The sequence below is a fragment of the Microcebus murinus genome, chromosome 2, assembly GCF_040939455.1.
Source record: "Microcebus murinus isolate Inina chromosome 2, M.murinus_Inina_mat1.0, whole genome shotgun sequence".
Taxonomy (NCBI): Eukaryota; Metazoa; Chordata; class Mammalia; order Primates; family Cheirogaleidae; genus Microcebus; species Microcebus murinus.
In genome coordinates, this window is record NC_134105.1 from 78556381 (window position 1) to 78577022 (window position 20642).

At 34.1% G+C, this 20642-nt stretch overlaps 1 protein-coding gene across 1 annotated transcript in view; it reads right to left on the reverse strand.

Annotated features, from left to right (window-relative positions):
• Positions 1 to 20642, reverse strand: part of DPYD (dihydropyrimidine dehydrogenase) — a 796846-nt gene that overhangs the window by 396987 nt on the left and 379217 nt on the right. Inside the window, exon 12 of the mRNA XM_012791012.3 lies at positions 18001 to 18185. Within this exon, the coding sequence (XP_012646466.1) occupies positions 18001 to 18185 (185 nt within the window). The remainder of the gene's footprint in view (positions 1 to 18000; positions 18186 to 20642) is intronic.

A 20642-nucleotide genomic window follows, 5' to 3' on the forward strand; every position in this document is an offset into this window, starting at 1 on the left:
ACATAAAATTTCCTCTTAGTATTGTTTTTGCATAAATTTTGGTATTTTGTGTTTTTGTTCTTGTTTACCCTGAGGCATTTTCTACTTTTCCTTTCAATTTCTTCTTTCACCCAATGGTTTAAGAGTGTGTTGTTTAATTTTCATACATTTGTGAATTTTCATGATTTTATTTTGTTACTAATTTAATTTCTGTTTTTATTCCATTGTGGTTGGAAAAGATACTTAGAACAATTTCAGTTTTATTACATTTTTTTTTTTTTTTTTTGAGACAGAGTCTCACTTTTGTTGCCCTGGCTAGAGTGAGTGCCATGGCATCAGCCTAGCTCACAGCAACCTCAAACTCCTGGGCTCAAGCGATCCTCCTGCCTCAGCCTCCCAAGTTGCTGGGACTACAGGCATGCACCACCATGCCCGGCTAATTTTTTGTATATGTATTTTTAGTTGGTCAATTAATTTCTTTCTATTTTTAGTAGAGACGGGGTCTCGCTCAGGATGGTTTCGAACTCCCAACCTCGAGCAATCCGCCCGCCTCGGCCTCCCAGAGTGCTAGGATTACAGGCGTGAGCCACTGCGCCCGGCCAGTTTTATTACATTTAATTTTAAAAAAAATTTTGTGACCAAGCCTGTGATCTATTCAAGAGTATTCTAGAATAGAATGTTTATTCCACTGCTATTTGGTGAATGTTCAATATATGTCTGTTAGTCTTATTTGATCTATAATGCTGTTCTACTGAGATACAAATATTTATTCTGCTAGATGTAGTGGGATTTCTGATGAGAAATCTATTATCTCCTTATTAATTTGTTGTCTGTATGATCTACCTGTTCTTGAAAGTGGGGTATTGAAGTCCACTATTATTTTATTGCTGCATATCTCATCCTTAAGATTTGTTAATATTTGCTTTATATATTTAGTTGCTTTCATTTTAGGTGCATATATATTCATAATTGTTATATCTTCTTGTTGAATTGACCCCTTCATTATGTGATGAAGTGACCCTATCATTATGTGATGACTTTCTTTGTCTCTTGTGACAGTTTCTGACTTAAAGGGAACACTCCTGCTCCCTTCTGGTGATTATTCACATGAACTATATTTTCTCTTCACTTTCAGCCCAAGTGTGTCTTTAAATTTAAGGTAAGTGTCTTGTAGGTGGAATAATATTGAATCTTCTATTTTCAATCCAGTCAGCTACCCTATGTCTTTTGACTGGTGGATTTAATCCATCTACATGTAATCATTGATAGGTAATGATGTACTATTGCCATTTTGTTAATTTTATTCTGCATGTTTTGTTGTTGTCTTGTTACTCTCTTCTTCTTTTGCTGTCTTTCTTTGTGATTTGATGACTTTTTGATGATATTCTATGATTCTTTTATCTCTTCCTTTTTGTATCTATTATAAGGTGTTTGTCTGTGTATTAACAAAGGCTTGAATCAAAACTCTTATAGTTATTTAAGGTTACTTTAAGCTGATAAGAAATTAACTTCAATTACACAGAAAGCTCTGTACTTCTACATCCCCACACTGTTATTTATATCAGAGTTTATTTATTTTTATATTGTGTATTCATTAACATATATTTGTTGTTATAGTTATTCTAAACACTTTGTCTTTTGATTTTATAGTAGAGTTAAAGGTGATTTATGCATGACTGTTATAGTATTGATATTCTATGTTTGAATATACTTTTACCAGAAAGATTTGTTCATATAGTTTTGTGTTGTCATTTAACAATTATTTGTTTCAGTTTGAAGAACTCCCTTTAGTACTTCTTGTAAGATAGGTCTAGTGGTGATGAGCTTCTCAGATTTGTTTATCTGGGAAAACTTTATCTCTCCTTTGCTTCTGAAGGAGAATTTTTCCAGGTATAGTATTCATGGTTTCATGGTTGGCAGTATTTTCTTAAATTACTGTGAATATTATATATATATATATATACACAGTAATTATATTATATACATTATATTCACAGTATTGAATATAATGTATATAATATAATTCCCATTCTTTTGGCTTGAAAAGTTTCTTCTGAGAATTCTGCTGATCATCTTATGGGAGTTAACCTTTTGTGACAAGTCACTTTTCTCTCACTCTTTTCAGAATTCTCTCATTGTTTTTGCCTTCTGACAGTTTGATTATAATTTGTCACTGTAGATCTCTTTGGATTCATCCTATTTGGGTACCTTTGGGCTTCATGATTATATATATCTATTTCCTTCCACAAATTTGGGAAGTTTTCAGCCATTATTTCTGTAAATGGGCTTTCTGCTATTTTTTATGTCTCTTATTCTGAAATGCCCATAATGCATATATTGTTTCACTTGATGGTGTTCTATAAGTCCCATAGGCTTTCTTCACTCTTGTCTATTCTTTTTTATTTTGCTATTTTTAGTTGATAATTTCAAATTACCTATCTTTAAATTTACATATTCTTTCTTTTGCTTGAGTCTACTCTTGAAGTTCTGTATTGTATTTTTTAATTGTCATGATACTCTTCATCTCTAAGATTTTTGAGTTGTTTTTTTTTTTTATGTTGTTTGCTTCTTTGTTGAATTGTTCGTTTTGTTCATGTGTTGTTTTTCCTTGTATCACTTAGAAGTCTATGTGTGTTCTCTTGTAGTTCATGAGCTACTCTAAGATTATTATTCTGAATTCTTTATCAGGAATTTTGTAGATCTCCATTTCCTTAGGGTCAGTTGCTGGAGCTTTGTAGGTTTCTTTTGATGGTGTCTTGTTTCCCTGATTATTTGTTATCCTTGTGTGCTTGCTTTGCTGTCTAACCATTTGGGGAAGTGGTCACCACTTTTAATCTTTATGGGTTGGCTTTGACAGAGAAAGATCTTCTTCACTGTTCAGCCAGCCTTGGATCCTGGGAAAGCCAGCTTGTAGCATCTGTGGGTGGGCCTGCAGCCAGGGTCTTCAATCTGGAAGATCCTCCTGCTGATGTGAGTTTGGGTGGGCCTGGCTGGGAGGGCTCCATATTTGAATGGGACTGGCTGGGGATGGGTCTCCATTGTCAAGCAGGGGTCCTAGCTTGACTCTGTGGTTGAGTGCAGCTGCTAACTAGCTTCCCTGAATGGATGGGGCTTCAGGCTGGGCTCTGCACTTGGGAGGATTTCATTGAGCGGATTCCTCTTTCTGGTGGGGAGACTTGTGAATGCCCTAGTTGGGAAAGGCAACTGGTGTGGGTGTGGAGCTATAGCCAAAGTCTGTATGTCAGTCACTGTGAGCTCCTGGCCCTTTCTTTGTTACTACTTGTCCCCAGGAGTCTAGTCTTGCCAATTCTAGGAGGTTATGCAGAACGGGACCTCTTAGGCAGTGCCTCCAAATGCTGGGAAAGCTGGATATCTGCCTTGGTCTCTCTTTCCCTCAATGAAGAAATCATGGCCTGAGGTGATCTTTTTTGGCATAGCCCTGTGCCAGCTTGGGGGATGGGTAATGTTTAGAAAGTGAAACTTTTCCTCTTACCTTCTACAATGTAGGTTTTCTCAGTTCTTGTACTCCATTAGGATATTATAATCTCATCCCAGGTTCCATTCTTGCCTATGGATAATTGCTAAATCTGTATTCCTGGAGTGGACTGGTGCCGGGGACCTCTTATTCCACCCATCTTTCTGATATAGCTCACAAAGTACATTTTCTAGTCTCATGAATCATACATTATAGTGCAATAGTAGAGGAAGGGAGGAGACAGACAAAAAGAGAGATGAGTGTACATGTGTGCATGGTTTTATGTACATGTATGTGTGTTTAAGTGTCTTCTCCTCAGAAATAGAGTGCAGACTATGTGAGTTAGGAGGCAAGGGTGGTTTCTATTCTGGGTGGCCATGTTACTTTAATAAAGTAACATTTGAGCATGTATCAGAAAGAGGTAAGCAGAAAAGTAATTCACATATTAACAGATTTTTGGTATATTCACTCTATAGGTCAAATGAATGAATGGTTCAATTTCTTATCAACTTAACTATAGTAATATTTGGTTTATTTTAAATTATAACTGTTATATCATCTGTTAAGATAATGGCATGTAGACTATTATAGCCTCTATTTCATACAACCCAGTAGATCTGTTCAAAGAATAAAATAGTGAATTAATTTTAAGAAATGGCTTTAAGTTAGACAGAGATCGCCCCAAAATAATAAATAACATGTTGACAAATTTTCAAAAGTGTCAATCAAAGAAGTAACAGTTGCCATATTGACAGGCCTGAAGGCAAAGGTGGTGACATTGCTGACAAGATGTCAATGACGAGAGTAAGAAAAGCCTGGTGACCAGCACAGGGTGGTGCCTGACAGCAAATCCATGTAACACAAAGGAGTCAGTATGATCAAGGTGAGAATGATGAACGTAAATGAAAGAAGCTGACATTTAAGAAAGGTGACAGCAGTGATGCTAAATATTAAGACTTGGAATAAAAACCTCAAAATTGTAAGTCAACAACATATCAGCCAATACTTGCTTTTGTGGTAACCTATTAACCCTTGTATTTCTAGAAGGAGAATTCTCTGAAACAGGTTAAGGTGAGGATAGAGTGCAGGGAGAAAACCAGTGTAGTTGCTCAGAGGTCACTTTAAAATAGGAATAACAATTTCTATAGTGAAGGATGGTTGAGAGGATCAAATGAGAAAAATCACAAGGCACCAGTATGCTCATTTTCATCTTTCTATGTCCATGTTAACTCTACTCCACCATTAAATACCAGATCTTTTAGCAATCTAAGGTAGTATCTATCACCAATGAGCCAAGTGAACTTGTAAAATCTGTTCCCTAAAAATTCATGGGCCCATAATCTAAAACGTTTCCAAAACATATCAAATTTTTCAGCCATGTTTTCTCAATGCCTACTCATGGCAGGCATTTTATTGGCCAACCGCAAACTATGAGGCAAATACTGTTCTAGGTACTGAGGATACCACAGAGAACAAAAATGATAAAAAATCTATTTGAAGGCTACCTTCCCCTGGGATTCTGTCTGGCATATAGTGACTGTGCAATATATGAAGTTATCTAAAATGAAATGAGGAGCAAAATTTTGAGAACTGGTTACATGAATTACAAAAAATAAAATACTTATCCTCACTCTGTTCCTCAGCTTCCTAACTTGGGTATAAAGTGGTTGAATCAAATGATCTTCATGGACATATCCATCTCAACCAAATTCAGCATAGTTTTGTAATTTTTAAAATGGGGAAATTGATATTCTAGAGGTAATTTTGAGTATAATATGAATGCTAAGTTCCTAAAAATAATCAATACATAATAGGTATTCAATAAATAAGATTACTTAGTTTTAACATATTCTATTTGTGTTTTAGAACCACATAAAATTATAATTTTGTCCCTTTTTATGGAGGAAAATAGTAAAGTCTAAGATAATATATTGGACATTTAAAAATAAGTCCTTATGCTGGGAATTCCACCTCTGTGATTATACTGTTTTGTCTCAAAACCACCACTAGACAACCAAAAAGGCAACATGACACTTATCAAAGGTCCCAAAACAGAATGAATGAATAATTGATCCAGAAATTGAAGCCGGGTCGCTTGACTTTCAGGTTTCCATTGCACCACTTATATCTGGATATTTTTCGATCTGATTCTTTATAACTTGCTTAAGACTCAACTTTACTAAATTACTGAATGTAGAGAAACACAGTTGTGGTCAAAATTTCCAGTTAGGCTATTTTGCATTTGAATTTTCCCCAGCAAACTAAAGGTTTTGGGTGTTTTGTTTTCCTGTTATTAGCAGGAAAACATGTCATGTTTCATTTTTCCTTGATTTCCTTTTGCCACATATAGATGTTATAAAGAAATTAATCCTTATTCATATGCAAAATGTTGACATTATCACAAATAGAATTTTTAATAGAAAAAAATCAAATCTCTGATGAATAATAATTATTTAAAAATATTAGCTAAGGAACACCTCACAAATTAACCTGAATGTACTATTAAAGGGGCAAATTCTATGGCAATATTAGTAATATTGTTATTAGCCCCCAGACAGTTCCAGGCATCAGGGCACTATATATTCAGCATGGAATCTAGAACACTTATAGCCTATTTGGACCAAGTGACACTGTAGTAGCTAATTTCTTTCATACTCCATCAATATACACTAAAGTTAGGCTCCTTATGGCACAGATAAAATGTTTCAGTTATTTTTTCTGCCCATTCTAATACTGAGCAATCTCTGCCTGAAATAGCAATCTACTGCTGTATTGGTAAGGAAATATTCTGCTTTTATGGAGACAATTTCATTTTAAATTACTTCTCAGGTCAAATGCTGCCATTTAATAAAAGTTTAGAACCCTACACAAAGTCAATAAAAGGCATTAAAATTACTTATTAGTCATGGTATTTTCTTCCTCTATCACCAACTAGATAGTTTTGTTTTGATAGCTCCATTAGGTATAGCCTCATGTCTCATTTTTCCTTGATTTCCTTTTGCCACATATAGATGTTATAAAGAAATTAATCCTTATTCATATGCAAAATGTTGACATTATCACAAATAGAATTTTTAATAGAAAAAAATCAAATCTCTGATGAATAATAGTTATTTAAAAATATTAGCTAAGGAACACCTCACAAATTAACCTGAATGTACTATTAAAGGGGCAAATTCTATGGCAAGTACTATAGGGTTTACTATATGCTTATTTATAAGCAACTGAAATGGACTTCATTTTTCAATCACAATAAGCAAATCTGACTTTACTACTTGCCATTGCAAGGGATAAAACTGAGATCACATGCATTTCTAGTTAAGTCTAAAGACTCAGTTTCCCAATGAAACTGGCCTAAAGTCATCTCAACACTATGATCCTAACTAAGTGGAAAAACTTGGCATGGAAACAGCATTTAGCCATGACATATTTCAATATTAGTTTTTGGAGACTATCACTATCTCAGACTGAATCCATTATGATTTAAAACTGTCTTTTTATTGATATTCATTGTTTTTCAACCTGACACCGGCCAATGATTTATATCAATTTTCTCTTAACATAGGAATTAAAGAGTTTGCAATATACCTTAAACTGAAGTACACTTTTTCAATAAGTCTCAAGATCTATAATACAGTTGTCATTTCAAAAGCCTTACCTCTTCTCAGTTGGAAAGGGGTTTAGAGAAGAAGAAGGCAGCACTGTTGATAAGATTGTTTTTATCTGAAGCAGTGGAGGATTCAAAAATTAGTATGACATATCGATGATGCCTTTTTTCCCAGGCATTTTTATTCTTTAAATGCAAGAACACCGTGGTTGGCTGTCAATCATTAAACCACAAAATGAAATCCTTTGCTTGGCTAGAATATTTGCAACTATACCAATGCTGGTAAACTAACCACCAAATTATAGCCTTTTCTCCTGCCTCACCCAGATTTCACAGGGGCTGCACACCCAAATAAATGCCTCTTGGCTACCCATTCATCTAACAGCTGGAAAGATGACACTTGACATTTGGAAACTTTCCTGTGAAGATTGCTGCAAGGCTTTCCCATTAGCTTCCTGGTGAGACTGTAAGGTCGAATAAGCTGCCTCAAAACCTGCAAAGGGTAACGGAAATACTCTAATATTAAGCCTGTGCAATTTAAATTTCTAATTCTCAAATCATAGTTCTTCGAGATTGTAGAAATCACTGGTATATTTCAGGGCAAAAGAATGCCTTTGAAGATATGGAATTAAAGTGATATTTTAAGCAGTGATAATGATAACAAGTGTCTTTTATTCAAAGTTGGGACTAAAGGTCTTCTAAGTAACAGAGACTTAAACATATAAAAGTTCTTGCAAGTTTGTTTTCTAAAATCCCTGACTGTCATATTTTTTGCAACTGTTCATCTTTGTCCAGAGCAGGACTCTTTAAAATGAGCCACAGTTACTAACATTCTTTAGGTTTTATTTTCACATCATAAATCTTATTAGAGAGAGCTTTAAGATTCTTACAATCCAGCATTGTGGGTTCATTTTGAAAATCATTGACCCTAATATAAAATAAAATAGTAAATATGCAATTATTAAGAAAATGCAATCTTACAAATCTTTCAGGTATAAATACTGTTCTCTTTTTTAGAAAGAGAATTCCTTTCAAAGGGCCCCAAATCAGAAAGTTTTAATAAACTGTTCATTAAAGATATCAAAAAGACAAAACTCCTCACATAATCTCAAACCCTAAAAACGGCAAAAGGTGAAAGATTTCATTTATTGATACGAATGCACATAATTCAATTAACTTTTTTAGCAATGACCTTCTCGCATGTACTCAATTTCGAATCCCCTATCTTCAAAGTGTCTTTACAATTGTCTGTTCTTTTGCTAACTAAGTTATTTCTCAAGTTAAAGATTAACAAGAAGTAACAGGCCTTCCTAAATGTTCAGTCATATGTCCAAATGTAGATGAAATTAATGTTATGATTAAAAAGGAAAATGAAACATTTAAAAAATAGATGCAGAAGGGCATTGAAGAAACAGGAGATATGAATGATGTAACTTTCAGTCTTGAATTAATCACCATCTGAGACTAAAATCATTTTTTAAAAGTTATGTTAGTAAAAAAAGAAAATTATATTAGTGATGCTGAATTGTATCTCATTAGCAACAATGACAGATAAAGAATCCTAGGGATGTGCACCTCTTGGCCCCAAATCACAAACCAACACAGGCATGAACCTAGCTTTCCCATGCCATTCCATCAACAAACTCACTAAAAGGAAGCTCAGCTCACAGAAAGAAGGAATACTTAGTAATAATTACACTTTTCCTTTCTTTTCAAGCTAAAATCACAAATACTATTTCGTACTCACTCTGTAGCAGGTCCCTTGAATTTCTCTCCACTAGGTACTGAATCACAAATTTGTTTCACATAGCCTATTGAACCGCCATCAGATAGTAATGACTTTCTGTCACTCTTGACCTGGGGCAGATTTGAACTAGTGACCAAGAGGTTAAAGGGTCTGTATCTCATTACCAATCCCCTGAGATACCTAGTTCCCTCAACCACTGATGTTTTTTGTGCCTCCACTGAACAAGAACAAAATATACAAAATGTTAAGCAGTAGAAAAGAGAGTCATCAATATATGACATTTATGATAGTTCTAAAGAATGTCATAAATATCTATTTCAAAATATACTCATCTAGTCCTTGCAAAATATGTCCATATTCATTTACCAGAGTAGAATTACAGTAACTGTTAAAGAACTTCATTATATAACCTTAATTTGCATATCTTATAAATTTTACCAATAAGCCAGAAGACACTGTAGGAAGTCAAAACTGAAGATACCTATGCTTCAGGAGCTTACAAGGTTAAGAAGGGTATTTTAGATCCAGCATGATTCCTGGATATTTATGCGCATATCTTGTGTATCTGTTGTAAGATAATTCTGCCATACAAGTTAGTTTCAAAGGGGGACTGACAAATTTGAAAGAATAATATAGATTCATAGATGAAAAAAACCAAAATAATATCAGGCACCTTAATATGGATGCTTACTACAGGAATACAACACATTTTTAAAAAGGATAAAGTTTGCAGAAGAAAACAAAAAAATATTATTTAGGAATATTCATTTAGGCAGACTTGGGTATATAAAATAGTGGAAACATTGAACGTATACCAATAATTTAAAAATTAACTTTTTGTTGCTGTTGTTGAAATTTGACCTCAAATGCTGGTTTCCAATAGACTCTAGTTTATAACTATTCAACTTCAACTATTCTGCAAATAACTAAGTATTCAGTGACTACTAATGTCACTTATAGTGTACCAACACTTTTTTTATGTTAATGTCACAATGCCTCCTCCTTCCTTATACTTTGCATTTTCCCATAAGTCTTTGTTTGATTTTCATGGAAAGAATTCTACCTGGAAAAAAATAGGTCTTCTTTTCCTTCTCATTTCATACTTATATTTAAAAAGAAGCTCTACACAAATTATTTCCTTTATTTGGATTTCCATCTTTGCTTGTTGATTCCATATTTATCCTTCAACTAATTACTCTTGTTTTTTGTTTCTCAATATTTACATTTCTATCTCTTCAAGTACTTTTGTAGCAGCAACATGTAAATTTAGTTGATCCCTTCTACAACTAGTAATAAATACTGTGGTTTTTAATGTTGCATCTAAGAGAGAGTGAATTTAAAACAGAATTCTTAATAAAAGAATGTAATCACACCAGTAGGTTTTGTGATTATAATTTCCATATAGATCGACTTTATTTGACAAAATGTTCCATGTTTATAAGAGCTCTTTCTCAGAACTACCTGACTACTCCAGGGAAAATGAGTTTCTGATCTGGGATTAGAATTTAGAAGACTTTAGTCTGTGTTCTATCTTCAAGTTTGTTCTCAGTGGGAGGACATAACAGGATGAGATATCATATTGCCTTTTTCTCTCCACTTTTCTTGAAACTAAATCTGTTTATATGCTAATACTAGAACAAAGTAAGAGCTCAGTCTTCTGAATGGTGTGTGAGTAGAAAAAACAAACTCAGTTTCTTGCACTATACTCTCACAACATGCTTCTGACACGAGATGTGTGGGAATTTCTCCCCACAAGCAAGCGAGCAATCCTGCAGTGGACACCAGTTGGATGTCCTCTAAGTCAGTCTAATTCTGATATCATCTACCTGGAGATAGTGTCAGATGCCACAGGTTGAGGACTGTTCCACCCCCCACACTGCAGATACCCATGGCGAGCCCCAGGTTATTTTAGCTATGCTTCTGAACAATCAGCTAAAACCAGGATTCCCACAATTAATTTGTTAGAGAAACTTACAGAACTCAGGGAAAACACATTTACCAGTTTATTTACAAAGGATATTGTAAAGGATACAAATACAACAACCAGATGAAGAGTTATGTTGGACAAAGACTGAAAAGGTCCCAAGAGCAGGATATTTTGCCCCTGTGAAGTTGGGGTTTGGCACCCTTCCTGCATATGGGTGTATTCTTGTTAAACACCCTGGAAGCCTCCACATGTTTGACTACTGGCAAGTTATTTCCCAATGCAGTGCATACATTTGACTTTGAACGACATGGGTTTGAATTTATCTTCCTCCAACCCCTTCTCTTCCTCCTCCTCCTCAGGATGATGAGGATGAAAGCCTTTATGATGATCCATTTCCACTTAATGAATAGCAAATATATTTTTTCTTCCTTATGATTTTCTTAACGTTTTCTTTTCTCGGCTTACCTCATTGTAATACAATACATATGCAATTGTATGCAATTGCATACAATACAGTATACAATACATATAACATACAGTGTGATAATTGACTGTATTTTATCAGTAAGGCTTCTAGTAGTAGTCTCCTAGTAGTTAAGTTTTTGAGGAGTCAAAAGTTATATACAGATTTTCAACTATGCAGGGTTTGCATCCTAACCCCCCCATTGTTCAAGGGTCAGTTGTATTTTCTTTCTCTGGAATTTAGGAGATGTGACATGTTTATATTCTTAGAAGTTCTCTGTCCAATTAATCACTTTTGTTAAGGTATATGTTTAACTAGAACTAAGTTACATATACCCTGTAATCAGAATCTTCTTATTTCTCCAGAGGAACTCTTAGGCACAGTTCTAATGCATTATTATCTTTTAAATTTTAAGACTCATAGACTGTAGAGTGTATTGGGGTTTGTAGAGTGTCATGGACTGTGGCTAATTGGCAAAATGAATAAGAATCCAGAGTTGAAAAGTACCAGGAAAACAATTCAGTATAGGAATAGTAAGAGACAGATATGCGTGCTCAATCCTAGCTTCTTTACTGACAAAATATCGGCCTCAAATAGGTTTCTTAATCATTATACCCATTATTTTTAAAAGCTATGAAATAAAGATAATGATACCTATTACACAAGGTCATTGTAAGAACAATAAAGTACAATTAAAATAGATGCTAAACAAATAGCAGCTTTCATTACAATGACTGACAAGAAAATATACAAGGTTATGTTCCCAGGAAGACAAAAATCAGGGACCACTTCTTTCAGGAATGTTTTTCAGTAACTCTAATCAACAGTGATGTCTGGTCCTCAACCACTTTAGCATTTATTGGTTGTAGTAAAATTTAATCTTTGTATTGTGTCATATATTTTTCTCTAATTATTTCAAAAGGGTAATCCTTGAATTCGAGGGAAAAAAATTGATTGATTGATGTGGTTAATTTCTTTATTTTTCTAGTACAGTTCTTTTACCTACCTATTTATCCAGACATATGTGTGCATGTACAGACCCATACTCATGCATGCACATGCACACTGGTTCAATAAATAAATCCATTTGAAATACAGAAGTAAAAAGTGCAAATAAATTTTAAAATTTAAGGAATTTTTTATTTCGCTATAGTCACTCTTTCAGTTACATACTTTCTTTGAGTAACTGTCAAAATAATCCTTCATATTCAATAATTCTTATTCAAGTGGTAAAACAAAACTCAAATATGCCTAGACTCCACTAACATTATACTATTATAAACAATTAAGGTGAAGTCATATTGGATCCATTATCAGTATAATAATTAAAGAGTAAGTTTGGTATTATATAATAATGACATTTAAGAAGGAAAATGTTGATAAATTGGAAAATGTTTTTCTCCACATTAATACAAGATCTAACATATCACTTCTATATGCAAACAATCGGTAACACATTATGTACTCCAAATTAAAACCTAGACTAGGTGGTCTCATGTTCTAGCCCCAGTATAATTGCAGATCCAATTTTCCCTATATAATCTCTACATCAGAGCCTCCACAGTCCAGACTATGCCTTTTGGTGAAATAAAATGAAGCTGCTGTACAGCTGCAAGCTTAAGGAGCAAGCAGAGAGCACCTTTGTGAAAATTTGAGGAAGGCACTCCTTCCTCTGAATAAAAGTAGCACAACAAAAGGTCCGTTGTTTGGTGAGTGGACCTGGGTCTTGATTTCAGCCAGCTGGAACCCTTGTTTGGGTACCCTTTGTGCAGGGAGCAACCTGTAAAATCTTATCCAGTAGAACTCTTTAAGGTCCAGAAATTCTAATTACTCAGTATTCTTCTAATTTTCCTTATTCTCTTTCTTTTTTTTTTTTTTTTTTTTTTTTGAGACAGAGTCTCGCTTTCTTGCCCAGGCTAGAGTGAGTGCCGTGGTGTCAGCCTAGCTCACAGCAACCTCAAACTCCTGGGCTCAAGCGATCCTCCTGCCTCAGCCTCCCGAGTAGCTGGGACTACAGACACGAGCCACCATGCCCGGCTGATTTTTATATTATATATATTAGTTGGCCAATTAATTTCTTTCTATTTTTATGGTAGAGACGGGGTCTCGCTCAGGCTGGTTTTGAACTCCTGACCTTGAGCAATCCGCCCGCCTCGGCCTCCCAGAGTGCTAGGATTACAGGCGTGAGCCATGCGCCCGGCCCCTTATTCTCTTTCTTTATTTGTAGTTTGGTTTTTGTGAAGCCTTTGCTGATTCCACATCCTGATAACCACATCTAGACAGAATCAATCATTACCTTTTCCGTGATACCTTTCTATCTTTACATTTTTTATTATTGTGTCAATTATACTGTATTAGACTTATATTTACACAACCGATTTTCTTACTAGACCGTGAAATTCTTCACTGCAAGTTTCATGTTTTAATTCACATTTATAAACCTAGTGATTAGTGCTATCTATAAGAGATAGCACTGTTTTAATTTATTGTTTATTGAATGAATGAATGAATCCAAGCATGCATGACTTCTTGGATAGACAGATGGATGTATATGGATGAACACATTAATGGCTACATAAAACACTTTTATAACTACCTGAAATAGCCTATTTCAATCTTCATCTGTTTAGATTCTCTATTTTGGGTTTCTATTCAGATCTCCCATTTTCTATTTTTTTTTTTTTTTTCTGATCTCATTTTAACAATCCAAAGAGAATGGTGTCTAATAACCACCGATAGCAATACAAACAACAAATACAGAGCAGGCTTTGTACTTAGAGATTTCTATAAATTCTCTCACATGAAGGACATTCTCTTATTATTGTTGTTTATTTATTAATAAATTGCTTATTTACCCCTGAGAAGACCATGCCCTGGAGTGATGAAGTAACTTGCCCAAGGTCATGTGGTTGAGATGTATTGGAACAGCTTCTAAATCTGCTTTTTAACTGATAGCTCAAATTTATAACCATTATATTATACCTCTCTTCATTTATTCATTTTGATGCCCTCCCAAAGTCAAGTATTGGGCCCAACAGCTGGTACTCAATAAGTGGTAATTGAACAAATTAACTAATGAAATATAAGTGAAGCTCTCTTCAGACAACTATGGGAATTACTGAAGTCCCAATATAATGTTTTTAAATAATCACGTTTCTCAAAAAGCATATTACAAAGAAATTCTAAATATCCAACTGCAACAATTGCATGCATTAATTCATACTGTGTTTATTAAATCAAGTTTTAAATACACTATCTAGTGTTATATATTTCCCCAAATGAACTAATGTGAAATATAAGACAAAGTGTTATAATCCTTCCTTCATGAAGACACTTCAAACATTACAGAAACTTTTCTTAACAAATGTTACATTTGTAAGAAAGCAATATTTTTTGTGTTAATGAACTTACCATATAACAAGCCTATTAGTTTTCTTAACTCCTTTAAATTCATTTAAAAGGAATTATCTCATTCTGTATATTTTTTCTGTTTAATAGATGAATACATTCTTTATTTTGAGGCTATAGAAATAAATAAGCATGTTCCCTGGCTTGTGTAGAGACAGACTGGTAAGTAGACTTCAATCAAGGCACACACCAGGAAGGCCATGTCACAGACTCCCCATAATAGAAAGAGGAAGCAAAACCTGCAGGACAAATGGGCCTCAGCCAGGCGAAATGGGTAGGGTAGTGGAAAGGCCCATAATTCAGGAGCAATCTTGTTCCATTGAAAGAAATTCTAATTAGCATCACAAGCTAACAAGTTTGGCCTTTATCTTGAATGCTAAGAGGAACTATTGACTAGTTTCAAATGAGGAAATTAGGATTAAACTTGCATTCTAGAAAGATGACGATAGCTACAATATAGGAGCATTGGATTTTACAGGGGAGAAAGTGAAGGCAGTTTCAAGAGAGGTGACAGAGGCCAGAATTAAGTTAAGGACAGTGCTAGAAAGAAAAATCTCACTTTTTCTATATATGCCTTTTTAGCCTTATCACTGTCAGAAACTTTGCATCTAACAGCCTGGCAGGAAGGTGGAAATGTTGATTTTATTTGACAGAGTTTTTTTTTACCTACCTTCTATCTCTACTCTGTTTTAAAATATAATTCAGCACTTAGTTTGACAAGTTTGAATCCTTCATCCAAATCCAAAATCTTAGAGGGTATGAATTTTTTATATTTCAAAAATCTATCATTCTTAATATGCATTTTTTAAAGCACATACATTTTTTTCATTATACCTAAAGGTCTGTTTCTCTCCTTTCATGAGTTAAATGGAAGCTAAGTAAAATGATTGCTAATTTTTTTTTTTTCCAGTACACATTGATCAGATTCAGGGAAGTTAAAAGATTAGAATGGTAACTGTGAAACACTGCAAAACTACAATTATAAAATATATTTGAGTATTCATTATGTATTTTAATTAAAAAATCTATAAAGGGATTAAATTATACTTGATCCATTTGAAAAAATAATTAAAACATGCCATCTTCCACTGACCACTGTTCAATTTTACCTTTTCAACTCTCTTTAGCATCTCTGCTGTCCTACCGTTTTCACTCCTGCAAACTGAATTCACACATTCACTGGGCTTCCTCTGGACTAACACGAGAGCCTCTTCTCTTATCCCCTGATTCCACTTTCATTTCTTTAAGGAGCTAACAGCCTGCTTGGTAAGATGTCTGGTCAACCAAAAATTGTAACTCCACACAAAAGATAAGCAAACTAAAATGAGTGTATAAAAATTTTTACGGATAGAATTGATCAGTTATATATGAGAGGGAAGAATGAAAGAAAATTTAGATAAGTGGTTTGTAAAGATAGCTGCATAAAAAATTCTGTTTTATAATGTAAAAAATGTGTGTGTACACATGCACTAGTGTAAATCTTTTAACTGTGTTTTTATGAGGATTATCTCTTTTCTGAGACTGTACCCTTTTCTACTTTTTCCATAAAATATCCTATTAATTTATGTAAGTAAATATTACAGTTTCACTTGCTTTGAGTGTTTGTTTTAATATTGTTAGTAAAATAAGAAGCCATCAACCCTGTATTGATTTCCAAATTAATTTTGAAAATTGTATTAGTCTCAGTAATCCAAAGTCTGAGGACAACCAAACTAGTGGATTTGAACCTGGAATTCAGAAATGTTAAATACTAAAGGTGGAACAGGTTTGAGAAGGAATATTTAATTTAAATGCAGTGAATATGAAGTGTAGATAAGACATCCACATGAAGACGTTTAGTGAATCTGAAAGGTAGGTTTGACATGCATAGAGAGATGTCCAGCAGACAGCTGGATCCTTCACGAGAGGGCCCTGAGATATAGATTAGGGAGTTATGTAGCAGGAGGTGATATGGAGAATCCTGAGAGTTATCAGAAAATAAGAATGGAATGAGAAAATAAAAGCATATGGTGATAGGTCTGGGTACAAAAAGAGCAAAAAGAGCCAAAGCAGGAGACTGTCCACTCCCAGTAGCTGTCTTGAGCTGCTTTCTATGGGTGTCTGTCTGTAAGTCCATGACGATTCATTGAAGCATAGAGTGGCTATCCTTCAGTCACTGCAGAAATGTAGCCTGAACCACTCACCTACTTGTCTCCCTGGGGTTCCCTGGTTTGTGTCTGTTAAAATTATATTCCTTTTTTTATTTCTTTGCCTTTACAAATACTTTTTGATTTGTAACTTTTAGAATGATTTTTAGATTTAGATTTGGTATCTCCCCCAATGCTGCTTCCAAAATCACAGCTCTATATCTATGCAAAACCCACAGGCTGCTTACACTCATTCTTGAAACCCTCCATTTCTGAGACTCCATATTCTGGCCCAGACCCAATATCTCAAGCCCCAATACTCAGAGAAGACAGCGAGCAGGTGGGAACAGGTAGGTGAATTACACTTTAAAAGGATGATATAATCACTAGAATAGAGTACATGGCCATGGTGAGCAAGAGGAGGAAATATAAGGAAGCATTAAAGACAAAATGAATTTGGTTAGCATGTGGGAAACAAACAAGAGAAAACTGAAGAAGAGAGGAAGAAAGGCATGGTGGGAATAAAGCTTTCCTGAGTAGGAAAGAGAGAAGAGGAATTTTATTAAGAAGAGAAAACTTTTTCAGAAACATACTATGCAGATGAGGTAACTGTATCTACATTTAATTAAATTATAGAACAAGAAGAAAAACAAATACTTAGTCAAAAAGTAATACTACTAAGTTCTAGTAGTTAAAGCTGTTTTTCCCCCAAGACCACACAGTCACTGTACCAAAGTATATTCAAATTCACATTTCATCATTTTGCATTTTATCATAAAACTAGTTAAAAAATTACAACTATAATTCATAAAATATTTGCTTCTTTTCACTTAGGTACACAGAATTTAGGAAATGGATAGGACTCTATCTGGTCCAAATGAACAAACCAGATAGCTTTTTGAACCATGTAAGATCATAATTAATATACATTCTATCCCCTATCACATTGTCTGCCATGAAATTTAATAAACATATTATCTATATATTTAATACATTAATAAATATTTTGATCACAGCAGGACTAATGACATCAGAGTATTCAACTAGCAGAAATACATAATGAATTTTGATCCACTCAATAGTTCTACTACCCAGTCCGTCCATATTTCTAAAGTTTTATCCAAGTAAATATGTATGTGATGTATTTTATATATACTTAGTATATATCTTATAGAAAAGCTCATATAATGAATATCAATAATAAATTAAGAAGTATTAAGACTTATCCACTAGAAATGAATTAACTGAAATTGATGGCAAATACCTACCTGTATATATTTGTGAATATGCCAAGAAGCTTGCTTTCCATCATTCACTGATTCCACTGTTGTGTTAGCCATACCAACAATATCACCACCTGCAAATACCCATGGTTCACTGGTTTGCATAGTTTCTGGGTTTACTTCTGGGAGATTCCATCTGTTAAGTTTTATAGGGCTCAAGGCTTCTTTCACTAAAAAAAAAAAAAGTGAAAAACAATAGACAATGATTAATCTGTGCATCATATAACAATAATTTGAAAATTAAGAAAAATTATTATTTAATTATTATTCTAGGGATTCAAGCAACTGTTTTTAGTGAAGCATAAAACGGAAAGTTAATGAAATTTTAGAGTTAACAACACATTCAAAGTGTACTGACTTAATCAAGTTGAAATACACCACACGTGTAGGAATTAAAGACCACAGATTTGGGCAATGTTTCAGATCTAGCATTTATGTCTAAGAAGTATGGATCCATGAAGAGGGAAGTGTGGTTATTATAATAAAGATAAAATGTATTTCCTAAAACTTTATTTATCAATAGCCATTATTTTCACAAATCTGTTACTACTCATATGATCTGAAACTCATTCCTGTATGTCACAGTTGTAAGTTATATTATGGATTTGGGTCAATGAATCTCCTCCTCTTAAAACAATACATTTTATAAGGCAAAATGAAACAGTCTTCAATATTTTTATCAAATTATTTGGACTTACCATTAAGTAATTTAATGAACCCAGTTTGCTATGTTTGTTTTGTTAAAATCAACAAATACAACCATTACTTTTAGTTCCTCCTGGAAATTGCCGTGTAAAATAATTTCACAATTATTTGCTAAATATATCGCATTCCAATGAATCTAAAAGTGTCATCGGACAGGAAAGAGGTTGCATTCCTTTAAGAAAAATATCCAGGCCGGGCGTGGTGGCTCACGCCTGTAATCCTAGCACTTTGGGAGGCCGAGGCGGGCAGATTGCTCAAGGTCAGGAGTTCGAAATCAGCCTGAGCAAGACCCCGTCTCTACCAAAAATAGAAATAAATTAATTGACCAACTAAAAATATATATACAAAAAATTAGCCGGGCATGGTGGCGCATGCCTGTAGTCCCAGCTACTCGGGAGGCTGAGGCAGTAGGATCGCTGAGCCCCGGAGATTGAGGTTGCTGTGAGCCAGGCTGACGCCACGGCACTCACTCTAGCCTGGGCAACAAAGTGAGACTCTGTCTCAAAAAAAAAAAAAAAAAGAAAAATATCCAAAGCAAACTTTGATTAGAAATATAATCCTTATATTTAAAAGAGAAAAAAGAATACAACTTATAGAAAGTATTGATCAAGAGAAAAAATGAAAAAAAGTAGACGACACACTATTTGATGGAGGAAACTGAGCCAGTGGTTAGGATTAAATGTCCTTTCCAGGTATCTGTGTCATGAATTTTAAGTATAGCGTCTCAGACGAACTAAGGTACCTATTCTTTACTTCAATTCAAAGCAACTTAAATTAAAGGAGGAGAGCTGGGGAAATTCTGGAACAGAAAAGTTAGTTGTTGAATTGATTAACAAATCAGGTATAAAATAAAATAACCAAGGTAAAAAAAATGTTATTCTGATTCCTAAAACAGATGTTCTTCTGAGCAAAATAGAAAAAAAAGAACATAAAAATAAACCTTGGTATATATTTATAGCTTTCTCTTTAAAGAATATTAGAATTGTAGAAAATTATGAAGGGATTACTGTTGATTGTGTTTTCCCCCACAAGATTGTAGATCCATAAGAACAGAAATGCTATGCTGCTCATTCCTGTACTACAGTCTCGTACAGTTCTTGGAACACAGAAGACACTCAACTAGATTGATGAATGGATGGATGGATGGATGAATGAATGAATGAATGAATGAGTAGACAGGTCAATGCTATCATACTCAGGTTTTTATTTTTAAATCTTCTATAGTTTGTATTTGCCACATTTCATTGAGAGTAAAATTAAATATTCATGTAATTATTTTCAAAGTAGAATGGCATTTTGAAAAGAGTTTTCTAATATCTTTAAAGGTCATATGAAAAGAGACCATTATCATTTGTTCCCCACTGCAAAAATCATCACTACCATCTGTTAACAGTTACTTGAGTTGTAAGAAAGCAAATAGTGAGTATGACTCCTCAATTCAACCTATTTTAATAATGGCAACCATAACACATAGTCATTGAATGGTATATGCAATGAGTTTTATACATCTAAGCAAGGAGTAAAAACTAATTCTCTTCTATAAAAAATGACCTTACTTCTCCAAAACACTGATACATTTCTGGTTCACACAGAGATCTGAAATAAAGATGATTTTTAAATGAGAAAGAATTGAAAATTGTTTCACTGGGAGATCAAAGCCCTTTTATACATTCATCTCATTTTTCACAGGAATATCCTTGAAATTTAATACAGATTTCACTCTCACCTTGAGCAAGGTTAAGTATTATGCCTTAGTTATCTTTGATTTTCCCAGCATCTATTGGTGCAAAATACATATATACAGTTGGCCTTCCATATCTGTGGTTTATGCATCTGACAATTCAACCAACTGCAGATCAAAAATATTTTAAAAAAATAGATGGTTGTGCCTGTACTGAACATGTATAAGCTTTTTTTTCTTA